The 27,939-nt window shown below is 41.6% G+C and overlaps 1 protein-coding gene across 1 annotated transcript; it reads left to right on the forward strand.

The window, feature by feature from the left end:
* Positions 1 to 336: 336 nt before the first annotated feature.
* tinagl1 (tubulointerstitial nephritis antigen-like 1) lies at positions 337 to 27,101 on the forward strand. The gene is made up of 12 exons (XM_022209665.2): positions 337 to 787; positions 3,928 to 4,238; positions 7,639 to 7,705; positions 13,935 to 14,027; positions 14,125 to 14,239; positions 16,719 to 16,845; positions 18,034 to 18,184; positions 18,275 to 18,461; positions 19,748 to 19,793; positions 20,873 to 20,996; positions 23,735 to 23,780; positions 24,229 to 27,101. The coding sequence occupies exons 2-12, from the start codon at positions 3,935 to 3,937 to the stop codon at positions 24,394 to 24,396; spliced, it is 1,428 nt and encodes a 475-aa protein (XP_022065357.1). The 5' UTR covers positions 337 to 787; positions 3,928 to 3,934; the 3' UTR covers positions 24,397 to 27,101.
* Positions 27,102 to 27,939: the final 838 nt, after the last annotated feature.

Consider the following 27,939-nt stretch of genomic DNA (forward strand, 5'->3'; position numbering starts at 1 on the left):
ATGAATCTCGCTGATTTAGTAAATGCAATTTTCTGGACTGAATCTATTTGAGGTTGGAAAGGCAGAGATGTTACACAACTGAGACTGACAGGGTAAACAGATTCAAGATAACTGACAAGTGAATCACGCAAAGAAAGAAAACATCCACAATATTTAGCACAAACTCTTGCCAAGACGTCACCTCCAGGGGCCGGTTTGTAACTTTCTAGAAGCTGGGAGGGTTTCCACATGCTATCCCATAATTCTCTGGCCTGTTGGGGTGGAGTTATTCAACCTGTTACCACTAGATGGTAGACAGGAGGTCAGCAGTCCTCACCACTGTGTCCACCTCAAGTAGATTTGACCCTGGAAGGGAAAAGAAACAGATTGTGGAAGGGAGGGAAAGAATCCCGGCTGTTAGTGAAAGTGACAGTGGAAAGTTAGAGCAGAGGGAATATAGATGGGTCTGAGTGCGTTTCAGTCTGCAGGTTCCAGTCTGATAAGAAGAGGAAAAGCATGAAGAGATAGCCGACCTGTGGGAGTCACATTGAGAGAAGTGAGCAAGAGGGAGGCAGTGAAGCAGGGGACAGAGGGTGAAGGGGGGTCGGGGGAGTGGTTAGTGCTGGCTGCCTCTAAATAGAGAAGACTGAGTGTGACAGAGCAGATCCTGTGAGAGACTGAGGAGCAGACGAAAAGGCAAAGACTGAACTTTTACCAAACTCAATCCACCTGTGAATGACTTCCTGAGCAGCAAAGCTTGACATTTTTTTATTGGATTACGAAACCAGGATTTCTCTCTCAAACTGAGGTAACGACTTTCTTCACTCTTTAGCAGCAGCACTTTTTCTCTTTTTTTTTTTTTAATAGCAGATTCCAGGCAGGTGCAGCCTGAACGTCACAGCCTGGCTTCCACTATTCTCACGTTACTTTTCTGAATTACACTAAACTTTCAAGCTCTCTTTTGTGTCTGTTGATCATCACTTTTTTTCACTTTATTCTGTTTCTCTGCTTCACAGATCACATGTTAGTCAAGCTTTTTGCTCTTATTTACCTTCTGGGTGTGGGATTGTAGTGCACAATATGCAAGATATTATCAATAGATTCAAGAATATGAGGGGAGACTGGTGAGATTTTTTTTATTTTTTTCCATAAGGTTATTGGGTCCATGGAGTGTGTGGCTGCTCTACTTGTGTAATTCACAATGAGACTGATAATACACCCAGACCAGTAATCCCTTCGCTCACCTGGTTCACTGCAGTGCTCATTCGACACCTGTGCAGTTTTACAAATGCTCTGCACTGCCTTGACCTGGTGGCCAGTTTTACAAATAGAACCAGACAGAGAATAGTCAAGGACTGTGTGACACACAAGGAAGCAGACATGAAAGGGCTTTTATACAGATATACTGAGCCAGGACTGAATTATCTGGTGGGCGGTGCAGCAACATCTCAAAGTTCAAGAGAGATATGTGTAAGAGGGGAAATTAAAGTTTGTTTGGTGTGGAAGTTTTGAGATATCTGACTGAGAATTCTGGTTCCACTGAAATTTGACAGAAGACACAGTGTCAAACATTATTGTGCTGTTTTCCTGCAAACTGCAAACTAAATGTCTGAATTTTTACCACTAAATGCTGCTCAGTTTATTGAGATCAAGCCAGTTTTTGTAGCGATTGTGGTCCTGAAGCTGTGAAAAAAAGTCCAGATGTGACACTGGCTGTGCAGTTCTCAGCTGTGTGTGATGTGCGCATGCATGTCTGCGTGTGTGATATTAAGTGGGTGCTGAGGGTTCATCTGTCCTGTGGCTGCAGTGTGGGATCAGTAACTTGGTTACAGCTGTCAGGAGCAGCGATGGGCCATCTGGCAGCTTCTGTGACACTCAGGACTAAAAGGAACTGCAACACCTTTGTATTATGTTGTGAAAGCTCTTAGATCTTTCATCACTATTGACTCTTTTTGTTTTTATCTTTGAAATCCTGACTTTCAGGATGGATTGTGGCTCAGAATATGCACTTTAACAATCAATACTGTCTGCGCCGAACACAATCGGAGGCTTTCTTACATTCAAGCTACCTTCAGAATTCTGGCGTAAACGTTTTTATGAGAACAAAGCTGCTCTGTATACGTTAAAGATGAAGGCGCTGTCAGCAGGCCTCATTATGATCATCACTGCTGGTGTTTTTCATTGACAGCTTGACCTGAAGGTCTCGGCAGCTCAGTGAGCAGACTGGTGGGTGTTTTGTTGCACCGCTGCTCAGAGTCTGCCACAACAAAACACTTGTGTAAAGGAGGAGACCTGCCCATCCCAGTGCTGCCATATGCTGGTGTGCGTCTGTGTGCGTCTGTGTGCGTGTGTGTGCATTCTAACTAAAGGCACAGTCATGCAGAAAACAGCGCAGCAAAGATCTGTTCCGGAGCCTCGCTTTATGTGCAGAGTGACCATTGTGTCCGGAGGTCTGATTGGATAATTAATGATGCTATTTATGTAAGCAGCCCACCCCTCCTCTCCGGTCTCACCCTGCCAGAAGTCACAATGATCTGAGACCCGCACACACAAACAAACAATACATATGGTTGATTGTTTGACCTTTGTTCGGACCAATGGTATGCTATAAATAAATATATAGTGTGAAAACTGAAATAAAAATGCCAGCATAGACAGTAGAGAGAAGAAATTGAGGATAGTTAGAGATCCTCCCCAGAGACCTGACTCATGAAATGACCCCATCATCGAATATTCAACACATTTGATGACCCCCTTCAGTGAAAATGAAGTTTCCATATGGTGTTTTTAACATGCTTGAATGCTCATTCTGGGCAAAATAAGTATTCATGGCTCAAAGTTTCCACCTTGAAACTACAGTGACGGTCACAAAAATATGGATTAAGATCTCCAGGGTCTCACAAAACAAACTTAAAGAATCAATCCTGTCAGCTTGGAGAGTGGAGCTTTTTGTATCGTTATCCTTCTTGAGAATTGGTTTTTGGTTTCAACATGCAGCCAAATTTCTCCAATGTTACTCGGCATTGGGTAGTAGTAGTTTTGCAGTATTTGAGCAGGTGAGCTGGTGGTCTTATAGGGCCAGAATAACCGATGAGGATGCTTTAAAAACACTAAACACAAATTATACGCTGCTGAACAAAATTAAGAACGGCAAGCAACATTTTTGGACACATCATAAGGAAAGAGACCCTGGAATATATCGTCACATTTGGAAAAATGAATGGGAAGAAAGGACGAGGCAGACAGAGAATAAAAATGATAGATGGACTGACATCATGGCTGCACGTGGAAAGGGCAACAGTCACAATTCAAAAGGCAAAAGATCAGATTAGATGTGGAGAAATGATCGCCTTCGCTGAATGGCATGGCGATTGACTGACTGAGCTGGTGTGCTCGAGCAGCGGTGAGCGGGGATTTCATAAATCTGTCAATGCATCCAATTAATTTTAAAGCAGGAAATCTTCATGGAAAATAACTTAAATCAAAGACCAGAGAGAGGCTTTAAAGCGCTCTGTGTTTCTGACATTGCGTGGTTGTTTTCCACCACTGTCTTGCTGAGTATGTCTTCATATTTACTGTCTGTTTGTCTTGGCTGCTTGAAAGGAAAGTTGGAAAAATAAGTTGATGATGTCCGAGGATCACATGGGCTTCTATCTGGACCATTTGCTGCCAGCTCTATTGAAACTTATCTGCTGTGTGTCTGTGTGTGTGTCTGTGTGTTTTATCAAGTGTGTCGCTCAGTGTGTATGCGAAGCCCACAGCAGGAGGTGGATGGTGTGTTGGCAGCAGTCATACCCCAATTACGCTGCTCACCCTGTAACCTCTTCCCCTCTTGTCCTGTGAACCATTTGAAGTGTGTCTTCTGGAGAAAAGCAGGCCAAAAGCTCACATGAGGTTATTTTTTATCTCGGCCTCTCATATTGTGTTTTCCGCCCCCGACTCTCACAGATTTACAATGAGGGTCATCCTGTTGACGGTGTTGGCGCTGGTCCTGGTGGTGGAAGGAGGCACTGCAGACAGAATCGTCCCCAGAAGGACCAAGAGGGAGCTGGCCAGCCCTCTACATGTCGGCGGAATCAGGGACCCGTTTGGCTCGTACTGCCAGAGGAGAGGAGGCTGCTGCCCGGGCAGAGACGACCTCTGCACGGTGCCTTACCTGGACACAATCTGCTACTGCGACCTGTTCTGCAACCGCACTGTGTCCGACTGCTGCCCCGACTTCTGGGGCCACTGTCTCGGCGTGGAGCCACCTTTCATTGGTATGTAAGGCCGCAAACGTGGTTGTGTGCGCGCGCATGTGTGTGTGTGGGCCTGTCATAGTTGGCTAAGCTCAGCCAGGGTACCCTGCTGACAAGCTTCGTGCTGGACCACAATGCAAAGCAGCATGACACCTGAAAATGAGTTACAGTGACATATCTGCTTTTATTTTTTTAAACTGGCTTTTAGAACGTCAGGTGGGCTGCTGCATGAAAATTACTGTAGAAGAACAAAGTTTTTTAACAATATCTTCCTATATTTGGAACCAACATATACAAACAAAAAACATACAGAAATGGTCAAATAATCAGTGAACTGTGCCTATGAAATAGCAGATGATAATCCTAAATAGGTATTCCAGGTTTATTCTTAAAAGTCTGCAAGGTTTACAACAAACAGTTGTTCATTATGATTTTCTGATAAATTCGTTTGTTTCACAAATAGTTTTTGGCATTTGGACAGCTGAGGGTCATTAATGTTTGGTCATTTTACTGTAATTTTGATGGATACAGACCCAGTAGAAATAACTTAGGGCCGGGTGTCAAACTCATTTCAGTTCAGGGGCCACATTTAGCCCAGTCTGAAGTGGACCGAACCAGTAAAATCAGAGCATAAAAGCCTTTAAACAACAACAACTTGAAATCTTTCCTCTGTTTTAGTGCAAAAAAAAAAGTGCATTCTGAAAATGTTCACATTTGAGAAATTATCTTTTTACAAAACATCATGAACAACCTGAAATTTCTTAAGAAAAATAAGTTCCATTTCAGTAATATTGTGCCTCATTTTTTTTCATTTGCACATTAAAACTTACAGATCGCAGTGTTTCTACAAAAGGAACAAAACATTTAGTCACAGGTGTCTGGAACGGAATGATATTTTATTTTATGATCAAAATGACAAAAGCCAAATAAAAAAAGACCAAAAAAAACTCCCCAACAAAAACGAGACAAAATGACAAAAAAATTAGACAAACTACCCGAAACAAAGCAAAAAAAGAGACAAAAAAGTAGGCAAAAACATTAGAAAGCAACAAAAAAGGGACAAATGACAAAAATCAGACAAAAACAACAGCAAAAGCAAGACAAAATACTACAAAAATGAGACCCAAAATGACAAAAGAACAATGCACAATTTAGTATTTTACTTAATGATCAAAACAACTTTTCGAGATCTAGAAATTATTTAAAATTTATGGTTTTTCAAATTTACAATTTGCAGTTAATGTCTTCTCTGTAATTTTTATTCTTTACGAAGTCATCCCACGGACCAGATTGGATCCCTGGAGGGCCGGTTTTGGCCCGCAGGCTGCATGTTTGACACCCCTGGCTTAGTGTCAAATTATTATTATTATTTTTTAATATCATCTGAATCTCCTGTTGAACTCATCCCTCAGTGTCCCTCTGGTGCTCTATGAATAAAAAAGTGTAATTCTATCATCTGCTGTCTCTTCAATAATCTCCATGCTGTCATTAAGTAGGCAAGATTTAACTCATCTCCTCCCCTCTGTGTAACTGGTGAACTGACTATATTTGGACTCCCTGTGCAGTTATACCACCACACTCTCAGAGCAGAGGTGTAAAATGTGCCAACGAGAGCAAAGGCCTACAGTACCTGAGAACAGTGCAGTGAACAGTAGGCTTCTTATTAACCCAGACAGAGTGAGGAGGGGCAGGCGGAGGGATGAATGGAGGTTAGGAGAAGGAATGTGGGCAATGTGGAGGGTGGGAGAGGGAGACAATGGGTGCAGGATGGGGGGCAGAGGGGTCGGTGCAGGTATGCGGTCCCTGGTCGACAAGGTGGGGGACTCAGGAGGTGTGAACCGCTTATCTGACCACACATTCAGCCTGGAGGGAAGCTGTGTCGCTGCACCTGTCACAACACACGTTTTCATAGATAGATAGATAGATAGACTTTATTGTCCCTTTCAGGAAATTTGTCTCGGACAGCAGAGCTACTGGCTACAGGCACAGTGTACATACAAAAAAAGAACACTAGACAACATAAAACACTTACATTACATTTGCAAGAGGTCGGCCACAAGCATGGTCAGTAGTTATTAAACAAGATTAAAGTGCGGTGCTCATTACAATAATCAGCGAAAAGAAGAAAGAACAGTTTAAAATGATCGAGTAATGATGAAATAATAAAACATGGATAAAAGAGGAATAATAATACCAGATTAGAGACTAGTGGCAGTAGATAAACCAAAAATAACTAAGTAATAAAATTTTAAAAAGTATTAAAAATATTTTTAAAGAGATATACTAAAATTTAAATAGCAATTGCAGGAAATGAAATTTACTTGGACTGTTTGTTAAGAAGAGATATGGATGTTGGGGAAAAAAGAGAGCTTATAGCAGTTAGTTTTGTGTTTGCTTGCTCTGTATCGTCTCCCAGAAGGCAGAAGTTCATATTCTAGAAAAAGAATATGAGAAGGATCTTTCAAAAATCTTATGTGCCTGGTTAAGGACAACACAATCTTTCATCTCTCTGCCTCAGAAGTGTCACAACAGCACATACCGTCATTTCAGCAGATTACATACATTCCTTTGTATTAATGTGTAGCTTGTCACATGCCGTAGCTCTGCAGTAACGGGGGGAGTTACTACAAATGGGGTGAGACAGCTGCGAGAGGGGAAGATAGTTTTTAAGACCCTCGGCCATAAATCACGCTATCAGCTCAGGGCCTCGCACCAGAAGGCCGAGAAAAATGCTCGCGCTGTAAATTATCAGCCAGCTCATGCCTGAAATTCCATTTGAAATTCACACTGACAGCACCTTCCACTGTAAATCAGGTGGTAGATAAACCTCACTGTAAGTCTGTCACCATGTCAGTATAACTTCTCACTATCTGTAAGCAGGCAGGGCTTAAACTTCAAGTGTGCTGGATTAAATTAATTCTACAGGGAGTGCTCTGTCACTGCTGCATCATTTTTGTAGTCTGTGACGATGCTGAGTAGACTTTACCTCACCAGTGCAGCTTATTGATTATTTATGTGATGGGGGGTGAGGCGCGGGTGAGGTGGGGTTTTCCCTGTATTACACTGGGGGTGGTGAAGTGGAGTGTAAGCTGGTTAAAGCATGACGAGAGCCCGGGAAGCCTGGGAAGGCAGGAAAGAAGCTAACGCCACATTCCTACACTGGATTACGGGAGCTCAGAGCTGCTTAGACCTCACATATTCACTGTGTGTATATTCTGCACATGCACACAGACACAGTAGTTGTTAGCATCTTTTTATTGTGGTTGCAAGTGCAGGAATACGGCCAGTGTGTTTGTGTTCCATTAAATGTGAGTTTGGTGTCTCTGTGTTGGAGCTTTCTTTGAGATTAGCGGTGGGATCTTTGCTGTTTAGCCACATCAAACCCATGTATATTAAACTGCACCTCTTTGTCTCTTCTCAGGCATCTGTGAAAGAAATGGAAACAGGTTCTTAACAGGGCAAACATACAAAGAGAACTGCAATTTATGGTATGTACACCCCTCTGTCTTCACCCATTTCTCTTTCAGCCTCTTAAATCCTGAGCTTCCCCCTTGAACGCCCCTTAAGCAGCTTTAAAAGTTGGTAGCATTTTTCTTTCACCTTCGGACTGTTTTGTCTACATGTGCTCTATCTCGGTCTCTACCTGTGCAAACGTTTTTCTGCTGATGCAGGAAAAAATTAATAATTTTAGAGCTATGCCACTATAACAAATAAACTGTGTCTTGAGCATCACGTTTCTCTGAATTCCTCGCTGATGCGCAGTGCTTGGTATTCCTAAAACCTGTGGGATTTGCACAGTTTAGAGTTAAGTTGTGTGGGTTGCAAAATGTGTGTTTACAGCATGTGTTTCTAATAATAAAATCACTGCTGGCTTTAAGGAGTGATATTCACTTTTACATCCATGCATTGAGTGAAAAATCTTTCACTGATCACATGATCCTTAGACACACATGACGTTTATACACTCACAAACAACCGGTGACCCCCTTTTTTTATTTTTATTTGCACAACTCCTCATCCATAATTTGTGGGCTGAATTCGATTTAGTTTCAGAGCTCTACTGGCTCAAAATCATGGTTGTTGGGTGTTAGATAATGACATAAAAAAGGACAATGAGCTAATAAATCAGTCAAGTTTCATTACACACTTGAGATTCAGCTAAAAGACTGGAGATTACATCGAATTAAAAACACACACAATAAGAAAACAGTTTATTAGGAATATGTGTCCAACAAAGAAACAATTGCATTCCTTGTCTCCACTTCTGGGACTGGGAGTGTACAATACTTAGCTTTAAGGTTGCTAAGCCCGACATGATTATGTTTTCAGAGACATTAAGTCAGCAAATACATTTAGACATGAAATTTCTTAGCATATTCTGAAAGATGTTGACGATACCATCCACGCTACTTGAAGTCTCTGTAAGCTTTCAACCTCTAAGTGGAAAGCAGGGGACTTTGGTCCTGAAAGTGTTTTTAGCTCATGTTAAAAATGTCTACGACCTCCACTGACCTACCTGACCTACACGATGATTACACTAAAACCTCAAGGACAGCGATCACAAGAAACCTTTTGTCTTTTTTAAGGTTTGATCAAGACAAAATCTTCTTTTGTCTGTAGACGCTGATATCGAGGGCCATGGAGAACGTTCTTTTTGTTATACTAGTGGCATAGCTTTCTGTCAGTCCATAGGTTTGCTGCTCCTCAGCTTTGGTCAAGACTGAAATATCTCAACAAGTGCTGGATGACTTGCCGTGATTCGCGTCCCCTCAGGATGTCTTGTAATAACTGTGGTGATTCTAAAATGTTCCATCTAGCACCACAATCAGGCCAATATTTTAGTTTATGACAATATACCTGCAAAATCAATGGCATCTCCATTAGCCACAGTCACATTTTGAGTTCAGGTCCCAAGAATGGCACCACAGCAACAAACATGAATCCCTACAAGATACAGGAGATAATGCAGCAATTAAGACCCTCCATACTCTCTTTGTCCTCCAGGTTGCATCTGGGGTGCAGCCATTTCCGTCACCCTAAGGTTACCTGGGCACAACAGTGACGATATCAACAATTCCCCCTTGGGGTGCTGCTGTTTTCCTGTCCCTTATTTAAAACAAGAAAAGCACTCAGAGACGGATAAGTCCCAATAAATTTCAGTAGGATCGCAATCATGCGATCGTCAGCAGGCAGCAGACATACCGTTCACTTGTAGTTATAGTAACAGTGACACCGTGCCACTATCTTGCAAAGACATAAAAATCTTTTACAAATCCCTGGATCCAGACTATAAGCCGCATCACTGCCAAAATCTAGTCAGGTGGTTCTTGTGTCATTTCTGACCTTCCCTGAAAATTTTATCCAAATCCGTTTGTCCGTTTTTGAGTAATGTTGTGCACAGACAGACAGACAGACAGACAAACCAACACCAATAGTCACATAATCTCTGCCGTGTTCCTTGGTGGAGTAATAAAATATTATACTGGCTGGGATATTGTAAAATTTTATTTAATTCAATCAAAATGTGATCACCAGCTTTTCTAACAAGCTAAACCAACCTGCTAAGTAGACAAATGATGCTTCCTAATTAGCAATGGAAAGAATGATTCACACATGCATTTGTTTTTGTTTGTTTAAATAGTCAGTGTTCTATCATTTACTTCAAATGTTACTCAGTTACTTTGAAAATAAATGATTTCAAAGATAGATGAGTTATGGGCCCCTGATCTGCAATCATTTTGCATTAGTGCCCTAGTGGCAAAGCATGCTGAGTGTCCGTTCTGTAGTCTGCAGACTGATGCTGATAAAATAATTTATCATAATCACATATTTCTCTTATCATTAAACAAGAACAGTTTAGTGGTTTGTGTCTGCAACATGGGAATTAGTAAATGAGAATGAATCAAAACAAGCTACATGCTAAATGTGCACCAACAATGTCTCTCATCTCTCCCACTGAGTAATATGGCAAATTTAATCATAATTGAAGCAGTGTTTCTTTTGAGCTTCCAGAGTTTCACTTTGATGCAGATAAAAACCCACTCTCCTTAAAAGGACTGAAAGGAGTCTGGATATAAAGCTAATTCCTTCTTTATTGGCTCCTCTTTGACAGAGCTGCATTCAGATTTACAAACAGTTCTTCACATTTCGACCATGACAACGTTCGAAGTGTTTCCTATCTCAGCGGCCTTCTACTGAGGGCAGCGATGTCTGTGTAGCTGTCGTTATTTTTCTGAATGGCATTGAGGGCAGTCAAGGAGACGCACAACAGTTCTGGAGAGACTGGAGGGAGGAGAGGTTAAGTGTGTGAAGGCAGGAAGAGCGGAGACTAAATTCCTCACCTGTCCTCCGCTGTGGTTTCTCACATCTGTGCCATTTGATGTTCCTCAAAGTCTCTGTTTGTGTGTGTGTAGTACATGTGTGAACACGCTTGCTTGCTGGCAAATGTTGATTTAACATCCACTTGTGCGTCTGTATCTTATTTTAATACATCAAGAATAGACTGTGGCAGTTTGTCACTCCATGTCTAAAGACCCTGACCCCGCTGATCTCCACATCACCGGCTGCACTGCGTCAGTCTAAAAGCCCTGAAGTATGACTTTATCAAGGCAGCTCAATTAGGGATGGATTGCAGGGTCTTATGGGAGCACGGGCAGCCAAAGATGGAAGTTGTTAACTGGCGGGACTAACCTTTCTCCTTGAGGAAACACTTGTGGAGGTTGAGCAAACACACTCCTGCACGGTGAAAATAGCCTCTCGCCTTCCAGGTCACCAGAAAACACAGTTTGTGTGTTCACCCCCGCCTTTCACCATCAAACAAAAGAGTCTTATGCACATACGCTCTCACACGTGCTTGTTAAGGCAATACTCACGGGTGCACGAAAAATTGCACCACAACTTTGGCACAGAGGGACACACACACTCCCTTTTCCTACTCCCACTCTCTGCACTTATTAATTTCCCAAGCGTGCGTCCTCCCAGTTCTTCGAGAAACAGGGCTGCAGGGCGGAGAGCAGGGCTTCCGCTTTCCCCTCCAAATTCTCTGATTAGCAGCTCTTATCTGGACACCGTGCTACTGTTAACCGAGTATAGCAACTTCACTTAATTAATTTATGTGCTTTGGCATCAATATAAACTCGATCAACCTCCTGTTTTATCTCAATGGGCACTAGACAGCACATTCTGACTGAGTCTGAGGTAATGAAGCAGCGCTCATGTTTACTGTTGTGCCTGTGAGGATAACCGTGATAACGGTTACAGTCTTTTGTTGTGTTAATGGGATTTACAGCTGTGGTATTTTCCTCCCTGATCTGTTGGCATCCCCATAACTCTTTGTTTGTCCCAAATGATCTGAAAAGTGGCGCCTTGACAGCCCCAAGGAGCAACTATTTCTGCTTTGATTTGGCAGCTGCTCTCTTCTGTTTTGTCAGATTGGACAGCAGCCAGCGCCAGATTGGACTTTCGAAGCTGCTGTGTAGTTTTTCTCAGATGTTGTAGATGCATCTTATCGTGAATAAAACACAAACATGGCTCAGCTCCCACAGGATCAGATACAGTGAGACACTACAGCTCATGTTGTCCAGTTCTGTGCGTACGGTCTCTTAGGTGAAGAAGATGTCTGTTTTAATAGGGAATGTGTAATATATGGTCCTCACAGCTCTCGTATTTTGCTTTCTGCTTTCATAAATCTGCCATTATACCTTTCCTTGTGTGGACACTAGTATTACTGCTGGGTTTTTTTTTAACTTACTGCTACTGTGCTGCTCACCTGCTGAAGGGAGGAAAAGGTTAAAGGTCACTTTCCTCATATCGGTTTTGTTTTGGGGAGTAGATCTGTAAGCACTGTAGGTACAGTTTGAGAAATGATACCGTCTATAGCCTCCTTTGTGACTAAAGGATGATTCATCGCTGTGCTTGTTTAATGATTGCTTTGGGCAGGTCCCTTCTCTGTAAATATGACATCCCATGTGCAGTCACCTCTATAGCTAGATGTCCTTACATGCCTGTGTGGGAAATGCCCCTCCATCTTTCTTTCCCACTAATGCACAGGCTATATAACATTCCCAAAACAACTGCTGACCTTCTGGCTGCAACACACAGAAATTTATGGTTGATTTATAGTCCGAGTAACTTAATTTAACTGGGACGTTTGTAAGAGATCAAGAGAGACATGAGAACAGAAATATTTACTGTCAGACAGCCAAGAAACCAAGAGTTTGTTTCATAAGGTGTATATTGCCTAAATCCAATACTGCCAAGATACATATGTCCAGGTTAATGGATATTTTATAGTAGCAGTAAATGATAGAAAGTTCAAGCAAGACAGGCAGTTTTAGGAAATGTAGGGGACAGACTGTGTAAAATAATCTGCAAAATTGGAAGATTTCAGTTAAACAGTTTTATTGTTAGTGACTTATAGTAATTTAATTTGAAGCATTAACCCTCCTGTTGCGTTCATTTATGGGCACCAAAAAATAGTTTTTCCTTGTCTGAAAAAAATCCAAAAATTCAGCCAAAAAAATTCCTCACATTTGCAAAACCTTCAGGAAGAAAATTCCAACAATTCCTTAAAAATTTCCATTAAGAGTCTTGTAAAAAAACAACAACTTGTAAATATTAAATATAATATAAAAAGAGTAAAAATCTTCCAAAAAAAATCACAAAAATATCTAGTGACTACATATGTATCAGTAAGAATTCTAATATTTTCCTTTTAACATTTCTTTTCTTCCCACCAAAACATGTTCAATAACATCCCAAAAATGTTGATAATGTGGACATCAAAAGTTTCACTGTGGAAATATCTTTTTTTCCCCACATTTTCAAACTGTAAAACGGGTCAATGGGACACAAGGGTTAAACAAACTGATGTGTTTGTGTATTTTTATATCAATAACTCATCTGTGTCATTCAGTATTCAATCTACAATTCCTGTCATGTACAATTTTCAAGTGCACTACTTAACTAAAATATTTCACATTTGTCCAAATTTCAGAGAGAAACAAGTTATTTTCTCCACCAGATTAACTATGTTGATCACTGATTACTTTCTTGTTCAAAATTGGAATCTCATGCATATCATCTAACAAATTCTAATGCATTATTACTGATTATACAATATCTTGTATTATGTACTGTATTCACTAAGGTGGCACTGAAAGCAACACTCTGTATAAAGAGTATGAACGCTATCTGCTGAGTGCATTTCATTTAATAAGCAAGAACCTTTACTTTTATGTGTTCCCCTTACATTCTATATTGCTGTATAGTTAAGAAATACACCCTAAGGATAACACTTTTTCCACACAAATGCCCTCACAGTGAGTCATTGCAAAATAAATTGTCTATTTTTGAGCATCCCCAAAGCAAACATCTGTGCGTCGTCATTAATATCCTGCTCTCTTATCTTTCGATCCGAGTAAAAACGGACCCACATTCTGCAGCCTTAAAAGGATGAATGTTCCCTTTAACCTTTCTGTGTTTTCTCACTCCCTCGTTTGTTCTTTTTCACATCTGTACCAGTTCGCAATGTTCTTCTCTCAGCTTATTTCTTATTTGGGAATTCCATTGAGCCTCTGCATGCTGGTCTATGTCTGATCTGTTATTTCTATTTTAGCTGTTGACATCGCATAAATATGGAAATTGGCGCTATTTTCATGCAATTCCTGCTGCTAATGGCTTTCAGTGGCACTCACTCTCTGTTTGTGTCTCTTGTAGTACTTGTGGGACTTCAGGACGTTGGGAGTGTGAGCAGAACGCCTGTCTGATGGAGCCTGACATTATACATGCTGTCAACAGAGGAAACTACGGGTAAAACACACACACAAAGAAACATGCAGTTGATGGCATTTGAGGATATTCATACTTACAAATATGACTTTGTTCTGTCTTTTTCTTCTGTTTTCAGCTGGACGGCAGCTAACTACAGTCAGTTCTATGGCATGACTTTGGACGAAGGAATCCGCTATCGTCTGGGCACACAGAGACCCTCGAGAACCATTATGAACATGAATGAGATCCAGGTACGCTAGTCTTTTTTTGGAGAAGAATGCCCAGCTCACTAAAAATATCAGTCACAGAAGAAATACATGAGCGGTTATGCTAAGTTTATTCTTTGCTGAAGTGCCCTTGAGCAAGTGGTGAAACAATTCCCATCCCCGGTGCTACTTTTTAGTAGCCGACCTCTGACTTTTCACCCTCCTGAGAATAAATATCCACACAGGAACTACAAGAATACCACATCACTTGTTGCTACTGGGTGTAGCCTCTTTAGCTCTGGCTTTTCTTAAAATTAGAAAAGCACAATAAATAGGAACATGTTGTCACCAATAATCATGTGTTGTTCTGAATACCGAAGTAAAGATATAAGTTGACTGTTCCAAAGTTTAGGATGTTTTCTTGTAGAAATTCTGAGGTTTTATTACCCCCATTTTAGGATAAAGGTTAGCATTTTTTTAAAATGTACGTGTATTTGTAATGTTTGACCCACCAGTGGATCTGTGAAGCTTATAAAGTGGCAGAAAAGTTTTACACTTTTATTTCATTCTGTATTTTTAAAAAATCATAACAGCAGTTTGGTGAAGCCCATTTTAAGTCATAATAATGTAGAAAAGTTTATTTCTAGAGTGGAACATGCAGAGTTTGATCAACCGTTGATATGCTAATTTACTTATACATTTGTGCCTGCACTGAATAATTAAACTGTATTTTATTCTGTGTTAATTTTACACAGTGTGTGTTTATGGGACTGGCAGAAGGGTCTTGCACCATTTTTGCACCTTTTATATCATTGCTATGCAATGTTTGACATGCTCTGAAATGAAATTTCATTGTTTTATTGACAATGACGATAAGTCAGCTGGGATAGGCTCCAGCACCCCCCGCGACCCTAGTGAGGATAAAGCGGTGTATAGAGAACGGATGGATGGATGAATAAGACATTGAATTGAATTTAACCAGTCAAAAACCATCAGTTGCCGTCAGTGAGACACATGTAGGTCAGGTATGTGGGCGTGTCTTTAAGGGGATGTTTAGGGTTTAATAGGTGAGGGAAGCGGGAAGTTTTCCCGACAGGTGAGAATGTAGTGGGAAAAAGGTGACTTTTTACAGGTCTGTTGTGACTTTTCATTTCAGGACAAGCTCCTGCATATTTTCCTGTGTTTTTATGATTTATTAAATGCATGTATGAAAACTATTACAGCAAGTGATCGAAACTTTTTTTTAAATTAATGACGGTGGCCTGTTGGTATGCAGTGGCGTCTGTGTCTGGAACCTCAGCAGACTGCGGTACTCCCGGGCTTTGTTTACATTTCATCCAGACAGATTACATAAGACGGAACCAAAACATCAGACGGAGAAGATGGAGGGGATGGAGGTGGCGTTGAGAATTACAAGCAACCTCCTTCTCAGTCTGCACCTCCACCCTCCATCTATCCATCCACCCCCCACTCTAGAAACCACCCCTTTCTCCTCCTCCTTCCGCTGTCAGCGTGTCTCTACCTGTACCAGCCCATTCATAAATCGCTTCCCTTTCTGTAAAATCCCATGTAAGAGGTGGAAAAAAGTGAATTTATCAATGACTTTATCACACTTGGTGCCATATTCCTGTAGCATTTCTTTACACCTTGAGGTCAGGTGCTTCAGATGCCTGAGCTTTTGGACTTTGACCATCCATAGTTACAAATCTGTGACCGGCACTGCATTCCTTCGTTATGCATCAGGTGCTCTGAATACCTCCCCATTAATCGGAGGAATGCAGTGCAGCCGGGGTCTTTGTGTGAACGAGGGGAAGTCAAGTCGGCGGTACAGAAGTGTGAGCTCTGTTATCACACATCACTGGGAGATTAGGAGAGCATCCAACCTCGAGAGGAGATTAATAGACGGAGCATGTTTGGCATCCCAGAATTACCTGCAAGCGTGCAATCAGGAAAATATTTCCACTTTATCACAGACTCATCATCATAATTGGGATTTATCACCGTGGCATATATTGATGTCTTAAATACAGATGAATGCTTCACTGAATGCCGGGAGCTCAATGACGCACTCGAGTTTCACGCTGATATAACCAGTGGAGAGGTTTGGGATCAAAGGTTCTTGTCTGGTCTGCAGCGTCAGAGATTTGACTCTGGACCAAAAGGTCCTAATCGCCTGTGAAGACGTCCCTTCCAATGGTTGATTAGCAGACTTATGTAATCAGCCTGTGATCAGAAAATGTCATCCAACAAGTATTTTAATTGCAGCCTGCAGTTTGTGTTCTGTTGTGGACAAACAATGGCATCACATTCAGACAAGCTGCTCTGAGATTTTGATTACTGTTTTCTCAGTTTCACTCTAAGTCACCTTTGACATGTTGGAGTTCCAGCTGTTTCCACTGAGAAATATACATTTCCTGTTAATGAGAGTGACGTCTGGTTATTTAGCTTCATTCAAATAAATATAACTTAAATACACTGAAGCAGGAATTCACGTGTTTTTTTCCTTGTTCTGTCCTTCTGTCAGATGAACATGGATCCTCAGACTGAACGCCTGCCGCCCTACTTTAACTCAGCAGAGAAGTGGCCAGGGAAGATTCATGAACCGTTGGATCAGGGCAACTGTGCTGCATCCTGGGCTTTCTCAACTGCAGGTGGGTCCTAAAGGGAATTCACTATGTAGAGAAAATGCAGAGAAAGATCTTGAAAAAAGTATCTAAATCACAAAAAGCTTTGGTTCTGTAGTAACTTTTAAGTGCAGTTAAAAGCTGTTTTACTAACTTTACGTTATACAAAACAATTAAAACCATGAATAGAATAGCAAAATAAGACAATAAAACATTAATAGAGATAGAAAATATATGAAAAGGGCAATAATAAAAAAATTAGAAAAGACAGTTAAACATTAGTCAATATATAAATGAACTATTTTGACAGTAAGAAGTAGCGGATTCTCTGATCTGAGACGTTATGTGTAGAATAAGGCGTTTAAAAATTCTGACATGTGTAGCAAAGCAAAACTATACAACCAACAAAGGAGGAAACCGTGTAATTCAGCGAGGACTGCAATGTTACTGAGCACTCTTGCTGCTGAATATCGATTCAGTAGCTGGGAAATCATTAGAATAGTCATCATTGTGACACATACAGAAACAGTAGGAAAATCTAGGTGGAAAAATACTGAACTGTCTTGTTCTTAAGTCTTCTTTTTGTTCAGGGTGGATTTTACATGTTACCTCCTGATGACTCATTGATTTTGGTCATCCCATTGTTGGGTTTGCAGAAGACCTTTGATGACAAAAAGTTTGGAGGATTTAATCAGTTAAAGAACAACTCTGATGAAAGTTAAGATTTTTATCTTGGTAACGTGCTCCTATGATGTTTTTTATATGCTGGAGGTCATATCATGAGTCAAATCGGTTGAACATTTCTGTCTTGGGCGTAGATCCTATAAACCAATCCTATAAATTTGCAGGTTCTACTACTCCTTATCTTTATATTTCTTCAGAATCTGTTCATGGTTTGAACATGTCCGACTGAATTACTCCAATATTACAACTTGCCATTGTGCTGCAGTAGTTTTAGTGTTTTAGCAGAGTTGTTGGGGAGCTGGTGTGCTCGAGCTGCAGCAATAGAAAGCAGTTGTGATTAATTAGAGTTGCATTTAGGCCATTTTAATACGAATAAATGTAACTTTGACATACAGAGGTGAGCTTTAAGGGGTTTAATCAACAATCTGAGAAGGACCTTTGATAATAATAATCAACTTAGCAACATTGTTCAAATTTGAAATCTCTCAAGGTTACTGTGTCAATATTAATGTCGTTCATCCTGTTCACCAGCTGTGGCATCAGACAGAATCTCCATCCAGTCAATGGGTCACATGACTCCTCAGCTGTCGCCCCAAAATCTTATCTCCTGTGACACTCGTAACCAAGGAGGTTGTGCTGGAGGACGTGTGGATGGAGCCTGGTGGTATCTGCGGCGTAGAGGGTAAGCACGACCCAGATGAGCATTATTGTACGTGAATATGGTGCAGTGATTACTTATATAGTGATTTACGTCTTCCCTCTGCCCCAACAGAGTGGTGACAGAGGACTGTTACCCCTACCGATCCCCGCAGCAAACACCGCCAGAGGTTGGTCGCTGTATGATGCAGAGCCGCTCTGTTGGCCGAGGGAAGAGGCAGGCAACGGAGCGCTGCCCCAACACACACAACTACCACAATGACATCTACCAGTCCACACCGCCCTACAGGCTCTCATCCAATGTAAGCTGTGCACAAATGCAGTAAAACACATGCAAAGCCAGATTCATAAAGGTGAAAACATCTGTTCACATCCATAAAACTCACCTCTCTTACAACCAGCATAACATGTTTTTTAACCAGCAGCGTAAATGTCCTGTACATCCGCTTCCTCATACTGCAGTAGACGTACACTGTCTCACGGGTTTTATGTGTTTTTGCACACTTTCTTCGTGCATACTTGACTGGCCTGAGAAAGAACTGCTACAGGATTAAGTCCTGAGCAGCAAACTTCACAGGGATCTATTTTTACCTGAGTGTTTGCCAGCTTTCAGGAGATTCAGGATTCAGAAGTTTTCTTTCAGTACAATACAGAGTGATTAAGTAATCTGTTATGAATAGCTTGTCTTGATGTATGCTGAATACTCATCACTATGAATTGAATTATACTAATTTACAGTCTGCACTCTGGATATCACCATCCATAATCATTATCTGCTATCATTTCAAGACTCAAAGGGGAATGTAGAGATCGATTTATGTGTTTATAAAAGGACTTCTACATGTCATCTGTTTCTGCTCAGCCACAGCTGTGGGTTAGTAACCCAGCATCAATCAGCTGATAGGAGAGTTTATCATATTAGAAAACAAGAGCAGTTATTTCTGGTGAATAAAAAGTAACTAATAAAAGGACTTAAGTATCTCTACTTAATAAATGTTATTAAACCCTGAGCAGCCTCTAAACTTCTATCCTCAATGTGGGCTCATTTTTCATTATAGAATAAATTCAGAGTACTGAATAAAAGCACAATTTTTAAAAAAGTTCAAAGGGTGCATAAAGCTTACTTGAAAGTTAAAAAGATGCTGAATAGATCTAAATTTATAAACTGCATCCTTCTAGAGGAGTTCACGGAAAATGCATCGCCTTCATACCGCAAAGGATTGTGTAACATTCGAGATTGCTGCTTCCTGAATCGTCTCTGCATACAGCTGTATGCATCTCCTCCAATTCAGTCAAACCCTGAGCTTCAGCCAGCATGTGGTGTTATCAGCCAGCATCCATCAGTGCTAAATGACGGCTAATGCCTCTCAAACTCATTACAGCCTGTTGTTTCTGTCTCTCGATAGCCTGTGAAGTCAATAAGCCAGGCATTAAGACCAGGAGGCCCCGCTGAACTCAATCTTGTTATCTGACTTCTAACATCCAGGGGGATTGTTTTCATCCTCTCCATTTCACTGACATGTAATGATCTTTGTGTCTGTCTCTCTCTCCTTTGCCTATAAATCGTTGCCTCTATCTTCTCTCTCAGGAAAAGGAGATTATGAAGGAGATTATGGATAATGGCCCCGTGCAAGGTAAGGTGATGCCTTTTTGTGTGTGCGCTCCCCCTTAAACACTCTTGTAAATAGTATTTCAACATTTGCTCTCAAGCGAGTGGGACTTTTTTAAAAAGTCATAACACCAGTGCGTTCCTGAGGGACCCACAAATGAAAGCAGAAGCACCTTGAAGCTGTGTGTTGGGTGTCTGCCCCAGGATGCAGTCATGTTTGACCCCGTCATCCTGATGGTTCTGTCCCGGGTTTCAACTCTGACCTCGGTCACCTGGTCAGAAGTGATGGGCCGTTGTGTCAACGGGGTTCAACTGACTTTCCTTTAGTCGACCGCCTCACTCTCTGGTGCCCATCTGGACCATTGTCAAGTCCACTTGAATAGACGAGTCACGTGTGTGTGTCTGTGTGTGTCTGTGTGTGTCTGTGTGTTTTCTGTGAGCCCGTGCCAGTTTCTTGTTTTATTGTTCAGCAGTCCAGGCAGGAAGGCTTTAAATCAAGCTTCCTTTTTTTTTTTTAATTCTTTGAAACAAAAGCATAGAAGTGTGTGTATGAGGGTCTGTGTGTGTGTACTTATGAGTTGTGTGTCGTTGTGAGTTGCTGATAAGAGTAAAAGTCCACAGTGTTCTCAGGCGGGGAACAGCAGATTGAGTCAATCGTCAAACGACAGTCATTCTCTGCACATCCTGAGAGAGTTCTTGGAATATTAAAGTCGTACGAAGTTCAGGTGTAAAATTCACACAAAAACACACACACAAACCTACTCGTGTGTGTGTGTGTGTGTGTGTGTGTGTGTGTGTGTGTGTGTGTGTGTGTGTGTGTGTGTGTGTGTGTGTGTGTGTGTGTGTGTGTGTGTGTGTGTGTGTGTGTGTGTGTGTGTGTGTGTGTGTGTGTGTGTGTCTCAGGGGGAAATTGGAATCTATTTAGTGAAATTGCTTAATTGCTTTTAGATTAATCAAGGTTTGGTTACGACTTTAATTACTCCCTTCCATAATAGATTTAGCAAAATTGTGTGTGTGCACATGTGTCGTTATTTGTATGAGTGTGTGTGTGTGTGTGTAGCTTATATCCGCCTGCTAATTCTCCCTGCTTGTTTGTTCTTGCAGCTATTATGGAGGTCCACGAGGACTTCTTTGTCTATAAGAATGGGATCTACAAACACACTGACGTCAGCTTCACCAAACCGCCACAGTACCGCAAACATGGCACACACTCAGTCAGGATCACTGGGTAAGAGAACAGTAACTGTGGAAAACATTACATGTCAAAGCTTTTTTGCACCGTCTACCAACCTGATTAGGTTTCTATTGAGTTTTGAGCTTGGATTTTATGCCTTTTCATGTATCGATGAAAGCTTTAGGAGATAATGGCAGGTGTCTGGACATTTGTCTCATCCTTAAGCTTCATGAGTGCGTTTTCTTTTAGCAGCTGCCGCATCTGCATCGTGTCAGTGTCTATTAAGGATGAATCAGGTTTTAACTGAAGTATTGGATTCAAAGCTTCACTTGTACGTGTGTTTGCACATGTGAATCAGCTTCCCTCCCAGACTGTTGCTCTCGGAGACACACCTTGGCTCCACTCCTCCATCAGACAACCCCCCTCCTCCCATCTAGTACCTGCGACGACCACAAATATGCAGGCGGGCAGACGTCTGACACACCTGGTTGCCTCCCCCACCCTCCATCTCTGGTTGTTCCCCGTCTTTCTTGCCTCTGCTCCAGCTCTGTGGTGTCGCCATCATCACTCTTCATCTGGCCGACTGCCCCGCTTCCTCCTTTTTTTCCCCGTCGCATCCAAGTCAAAATAAACTTGTTATCATCCAGAGTGTGCCCATTCAGACAGGGAGCTGTTTGATGCTGTGTCTTTATGTGTTGTCTGGAGGACAGTGAGAGGCCAGTAGAGGTTCTGACTTATATAATGTGATAAATTACTTGTTGGTTTCCAGCTGGTTTTGACACGTGTCTGTCCCGACAATGATATGTTGCTGCTTGCAAGTCTCACTTTACAAATTAGGAGAAATGAGCAGCTAGCTGTGAGTGGGTCTGTTATGGAGACTGAGGAATGTGTGTTTGTGAACATTCGTAGCCCGACCTCAACAACCTTTTCTAAAAAAATAAGACTCCAGACACTGTGAATGAAGCAGCTTTTATCTGATTGCCCACCGATGAAGACAAAACAGCCAATTCACAAGCAGCTTTTTCTGTCTTTGTAAGTCTCTACTTTACGACATATTATTTTATGGCTTGACACCATGGATAGACGTGATAAACACTCCAGCCCCCAGCCTCCAACCTGTACTTACCTCGTCTAAATCACACACTTCATAAGATCACACTGTTCTGAAATGTCTGCTGTGGATTTACATGTTTGTTCGCCATGCGTGTATGAAAACCACACCCTCCGGAGTGTAATTTCTGCTTTGCAGCCTCAATATGTCGACAAACTGTGCAGACTGTGAAATGATGCTGAGGAGGAGGATTCCCAGCTTTCCTGAGCTCCTCCTTCCACCGTGATCCCTCACAGTGCTCTTGCTGAGTGGATGTGGATGTAGCAGCGCCGGCCCAGGTTTAGAGCTGGATAGAGCGCAGAGAGGAGGTGGTGGTGGTGGTGGCTGGCCGGCTGGGAAGGGCATCGTGTTTTCAGCTCGGACCTGCCAGCCACAAGCATCGGGGTGTTTACATAGGCCAAATCCCATAGCTGTGCGTTCCTTTAAGCCCAGGGCCTGGGAAAGTTTGTGGAAAGAGCATTGAGGTCCACTGTGGTGGAAAGGGCATTGTCTGGGCTGCTGATCCCGACTGCATCGGACAGAGAGAGGGGGATCAGTCCCCCGGAGAGAAGGTCAGGGGTGGGATGAGGGGCGTTGGGCAAAGGGCGGGGTACGTGGGCATAGCGGTATGCCCATCATTGTCTGCTAGTGAGCAAGTGAGCTGATTGGCGGCCAGATAAGAGATCAGCGGTGGTCTGACTCTGTCTGGCTCTGTCTATACCAATAAATATGCAGGCAGGCATGCATATGGGATCACACACACAGATGCAGGTGTGTATGTGTCACTACAAATCCAAATCATGTTTTTTTGGAATCTAATTGTCATGTGTTGTTTACGCAGGTGTTTATAATGTGTCTGCTTCCGGTCAATGTGATGTTTGACTCCAGTTGGTGCTCACAAAGTCATTTGGTTTCCAAGGCTGCCGCTGTTGTGGTAGCCGACTACCGAGCTGGCAAGGCCTGAGACCTTCAACTCTATTTCCCAGCATTCCTTTCCCTTATAAAGGATAACAACTGATTGGGCGGCGAGAGTCTCTCGGGAAGCGAAAGGCCCGGAGTGCAAAAACAGGATGGGAATTGGCTTTGGGAGAATGTTTTGATCGTGACGAGCAGAAACGGCAGGCGTTGGCAGCAGCTAAGCTAAGGCCAAAGTGCATGGCATAGTAGGAATTTAAGGCCCTTTGCCAATGTTCCCTGAGAACAAAGCTACTGGCAAGGGAGAACAGTAAAGATAAGGCTCTAAGCTGAGAGTGTTTATTTGTGTGTTTAGAAATGTCTTCTCCTGTGTTAGTGTCTGCTGTTTGTGTATCGATGGGACTGAAGTGAAGTTCACTTCCGTATGACCCATCCTCTCCTTCCTGCTCCACGTCTGGAGGGCGGAAATGGTAGAGGAAAAGGGGAATTCCGTGTTCTTTGGATCGGAATGATTTAGGAATGCAAGTAGGCGTCGGCGAGCCATAAATACTCTGTTTTCCGGATGTTGTTAACAAGATCAAAGGTTTTTTTAATCACCTTAACACCACTTATGGCACATACTGCTTTACTCTGTTGAAAACACGAAGCATATCGGAGGTGAACATATTCCTGATGAGTGTAACAGATGCTTGTTGAAATACAGTATGTCCTTATATTATTGTATTGAAATAGCTGATTTGACGTTTCATTTTAACACACTCACATCATTTTTGGCTGTGTGCACCAGGTGGGGCGAGGACAGGAACTTTGATGGGACAACGAAAAAATATTGGGTAGGTTCTTTTTTCATTACACAAAACACTTTTTAATAATAATAATGGATTAGATTTATATAGCACTTTTCAGGGCACTCAAAGCGCTTCACAATGGATCTATTATTCATTCACTCACACATTCTCACTCTGGTGGTGGGAAGTTACATTTGTAGCCACAGCTGCCCCGGGGCAGACTGACGGAAGCGTGGCTGCCAATCCACGCCTACGGCCCCTCCGACCACCACCAACATTCACACGCATTCATACACCAGTGTGCAGACAAAAAAAATGTACCAACATTTTAATAAAGTCGAACATTTGAAACCCAGACCATAATTGGGTCATTTCCACTTTTTATAGCAGCTATATAAAAATGTATTTTAAAATTGTTCTACTTTTTATTTCTGTCTCATCCATAGTTACTGTGACTGTCATTTACAGTCTGTGTAATACATTTTATTTCCAGACTGCTGCCAACTCCTGGGGGAAGAACTGGGGAGAGAACGGCTACTTCCGCATCGCTCGCGGGGACAATGAGTGTGAGATCGAAGCGTTTGTGATCGGCGTGTGGGGCAGAATCACAATGGAGGACATGCACAACCACCACCACCACCATCGTCGCCGACATATTTAAAGACGCTGCCGATGTCAGAAATCCCCCGAGAACCAACTATGGTTGGCTTTTTTTTTTAACACAGAAGAGAACCAGACCAAGAGTCTCAGAACTTCATCACATCTTTTCCCATCAAGCTGGCTGGGATGGCCACAAAATCAACCCCAGAATTCTCTTTTTTTTAATTCTACTTTACTCTGGGGATCAGTACAACCCCTCTTCTCCACCTTCTCTACCCTTGTAGCAGAGAAAACCCTCCCAGCTCCCCTGTAACTCCAGGTTTATGGCACCAAAAAACAAAGAAAAACTAAGCTAAAGTTACTTTGCCTTGCAATCGGGCACCTCAGGTACCTACTGCTCCAAAGACCACACATCCCAGAATCCTCAGAATAATATCTGGTGAAACATGTTCATGTCAAAGATGAGTGACGACAGAAGGAGAAGCTCAATCTGATCCTTTTCATTCTTTTATGTGTCAGGCTGGATCTTTAGTCTTTTCTAGCTCTAATTCTATAATCCAGACGGGCCCGATATCACAGGGACAGCTTGGAAAAGAGGAAATCTGAGAGCCAGATTATCAGAAATGAGACCCTTTTAAAAAGACACACCCTGCTGAACGGTGTAACCTGATAATATGTCATTGATGACCTTCCTGACATTTACCTGTCAGAGTTCGGCTCTTTCTTTCGCTTTTAGAGAGGACATTTGTGAAGAGTTGGTAGCTGCGGGCAGTAGATTTTCTCACACATTCCAGTAAAAACATAGAATCTGACACTGGAAACATGAGATTTTGTTTATGGTATAGGATTACATCCGTTAAAATGCCTCCTAATGCCATTAGCTCTTTAAAAAATGGATAATTTAATAATTTAGCAGGCAAAATGATGGCCCTCGTTCCACATATTTGTGCTATAGATATTCAGATAATATTAATTTATCGTTTATTCTTGGCTGCAGGTGAAACAAATTGTTATGCTACATATAGAGCAATGACAAAGATCTAAATAAAAGACTTGCAGCCCTTCCTGATGCCCACAAACACTGACGTGTGAAGAAGTTGAAAAGATTGTAATGCCTTAAAGGAACAGAGTTGCTCTGACCACTGCAAAAGATAAGTAGAAAGTATGTAAAGTAGTCTTAACTTACTCTGTTCTGTGTACACTGTTACAATTTGAGCTAAAGATGTTATTTTTTTGTTGCAGTTATGTATTAAAGTTTTATTTTACTACTTGTTCTAAGACGTACTGTATGTAGTAACTTTCATAACACATGCATCGCTCTGTTGCTTTTCTGCTTTTACATTAGCTGTAAGTGTTTGAACACAGTGAGGAGCATGTGGAGGGGAATACTGCTGCTAAAACCAAGTCTGTGCTACACCTTTTTGTCTTTAGTTTCGTGCATTTGATGTGTAATGAGCATGTAAAGTCACTCCTAACACTGAAACACAGATTCGAGTCACGCAGGATGCAGATGCGCTTGTTATTTTGTTTTCATTGCTGGAAATTTAACATGTTCCTCAAACCCTGATCCGCTCTGCTTTGAGATGGCTTTTATGTCATGTTTTTTGAGTATAGCTTCACTTGAAAAGGACAGCACAGTGTGTTATTACCACATACCTTATATTGCATTAAGGTGTTGTGCTTCAGCTATTACTTCAAAAAGCTTTTCCGTTTCTATATCATCATGTCTTGTGATCTTTGAGGTCTTTCCATCGCTTCCCTCAGGCATGAATAGGCAGATAGGTATACAGTAAAAGCAAAGAGGAATGTCTGGACGGAGAAGCCGCTTGGTGGAGCGGATCCAGATCAGTCGTTGTTGCATGTTTCTCATTCAATGTAACAAAATTTTGCTTTTATTGTGAAGGCAGGGAAGGATCACAAGTTTTCCATGATATGAGATGCACAAAAGGTTTACAGTAAATAACAATACACCAAAAACAATGTGAAACTGAGCTCCTTGTCCTGAGGACACAGCGATTATGTCAATCATCTGGTAACAGAATCATTTCTATATTTTCATCTGTGAAAAAAGTTGCTACAGCTCCTTTGCAAAAGAGGAAAAGATCAATGGACAAAACTTTAAATTGGTTTGCATCATTATTGCTTTTCTTACCACCAGTGTGTGTGTCAGGTTTCAGGAAGTGGAAGGATTTGACCAAAGCTGTATTTTTTTTTTTTTCTGTTAACCAGACACATCTTGTTTTGAAAGCATGTTTTCCTTCAATATATTGATTTAATAGTCATTCGGGTTCGTGGTTAGATTTGACCAAACTGCAATAGATGATATTAGATATATAAAAAAACATAAAAGCCTTGTTTTAGTTTTCTCAAGGAGATGTCCAAAAACAACATATGTGCCACATTAATTCAAACAGAGGTTCACATGAGACCAATTTTGCCTGTATTGCTAAAGATTGTCTGAAAACTCAAATCTGTCCCATAAAAAAAAAACTAGTTTTGACCACAAAGTTTTCTCTTTTTCTTCAGAAGCCTCCCAGGAGCTGCAGCACACATCCACTCAGAAGCCGTGTATTTAGTGTAAAATGAACCACTTCATATTAATTGATGTGTAGACTTTATTTATAATGAGATGTGTAAATTATATACTTTTATTCTCCTTTTGTTTTCCTGTGCAATGTTTCATTATCTCTGTCTCTCGTATTGTGCGCACTGAATGCAATACCACATTAGTGTTCACTTACACAATAAAGCCTTTCCAAAAAACCACACTCATGTCACTTGCATGACGTCTTACAGTTTGCGTCGTAAAAATAGATGTATTGGAACACGGACAAAAGATCACGAAGAAAAATTCCTGCATTTCCCCCCCCCCCCCTTTTGTGCATGTGAGTTGGCAGTGAATGTAATTGGTAGGAGGTAGTGGGGTGTTCAGGATGGAGTTCCACAGGACGTGGCCGGGTGGGATGAGGACAGTTTTTATAAGGTCCTGCTGTGTCAGCGTGCCCTTCCATCAATGAGAGCAATAACTCTGGCCATCAGTCAGGGGAAGACCAGCGCAAAAAGCCTGCATAATAGATTGCGAGTGCATATACTTGCCTCACAAATCGTATAAGAGTTTGACCCTGAATCATGTCATGTCTAACTTACCTCAAAACAAACGAACTGTTTGCACATCTCTCTCACGAAACAGCTGTGTAGAAGAGGGACGAGCATGTTGAAGAGCTTCTTATAGATTCCCACACATTGTTTTAGTCGCGAACACAGATTTATTTGCATTGTTTAGTGGCTACATCTTCATTGAGGAGAAATGCAGGAGTCCAAACCAAAGATCTTCAGTCATCTGGTCATTAAGCAGTGCGATTCATGGGAAGTGGAAAGTAATTCCCATTTTTATTGGTGTTGTACAAATTGTGATGAAAGAATGGATTTTTTTTTTCATGGAACATCTCGAAAAAAAATGCTTTTACTGAAATGTTTTGGTGTACAGATGATCAAAAACTAGAATAGTTCTTCAATCTCTGCTTTTTCATCAGTATTTGCTCTGGTTTGTCCATATATAAGTCAGTGATTTCTGAATTTAGACAATGTAGGTGTGGATATGTGT

Source organism: Acanthochromis polyacanthus, chromosome 11 (assembly GCF_021347895.1).
Source record: "Acanthochromis polyacanthus isolate Apoly-LR-REF ecotype Palm Island chromosome 11, KAUST_Apoly_ChrSc, whole genome shotgun sequence".
In the NCBI taxonomy this organism is placed as follows: Eukaryota; Metazoa; Chordata; class Actinopteri; family Pomacentridae; genus Acanthochromis; species Acanthochromis polyacanthus.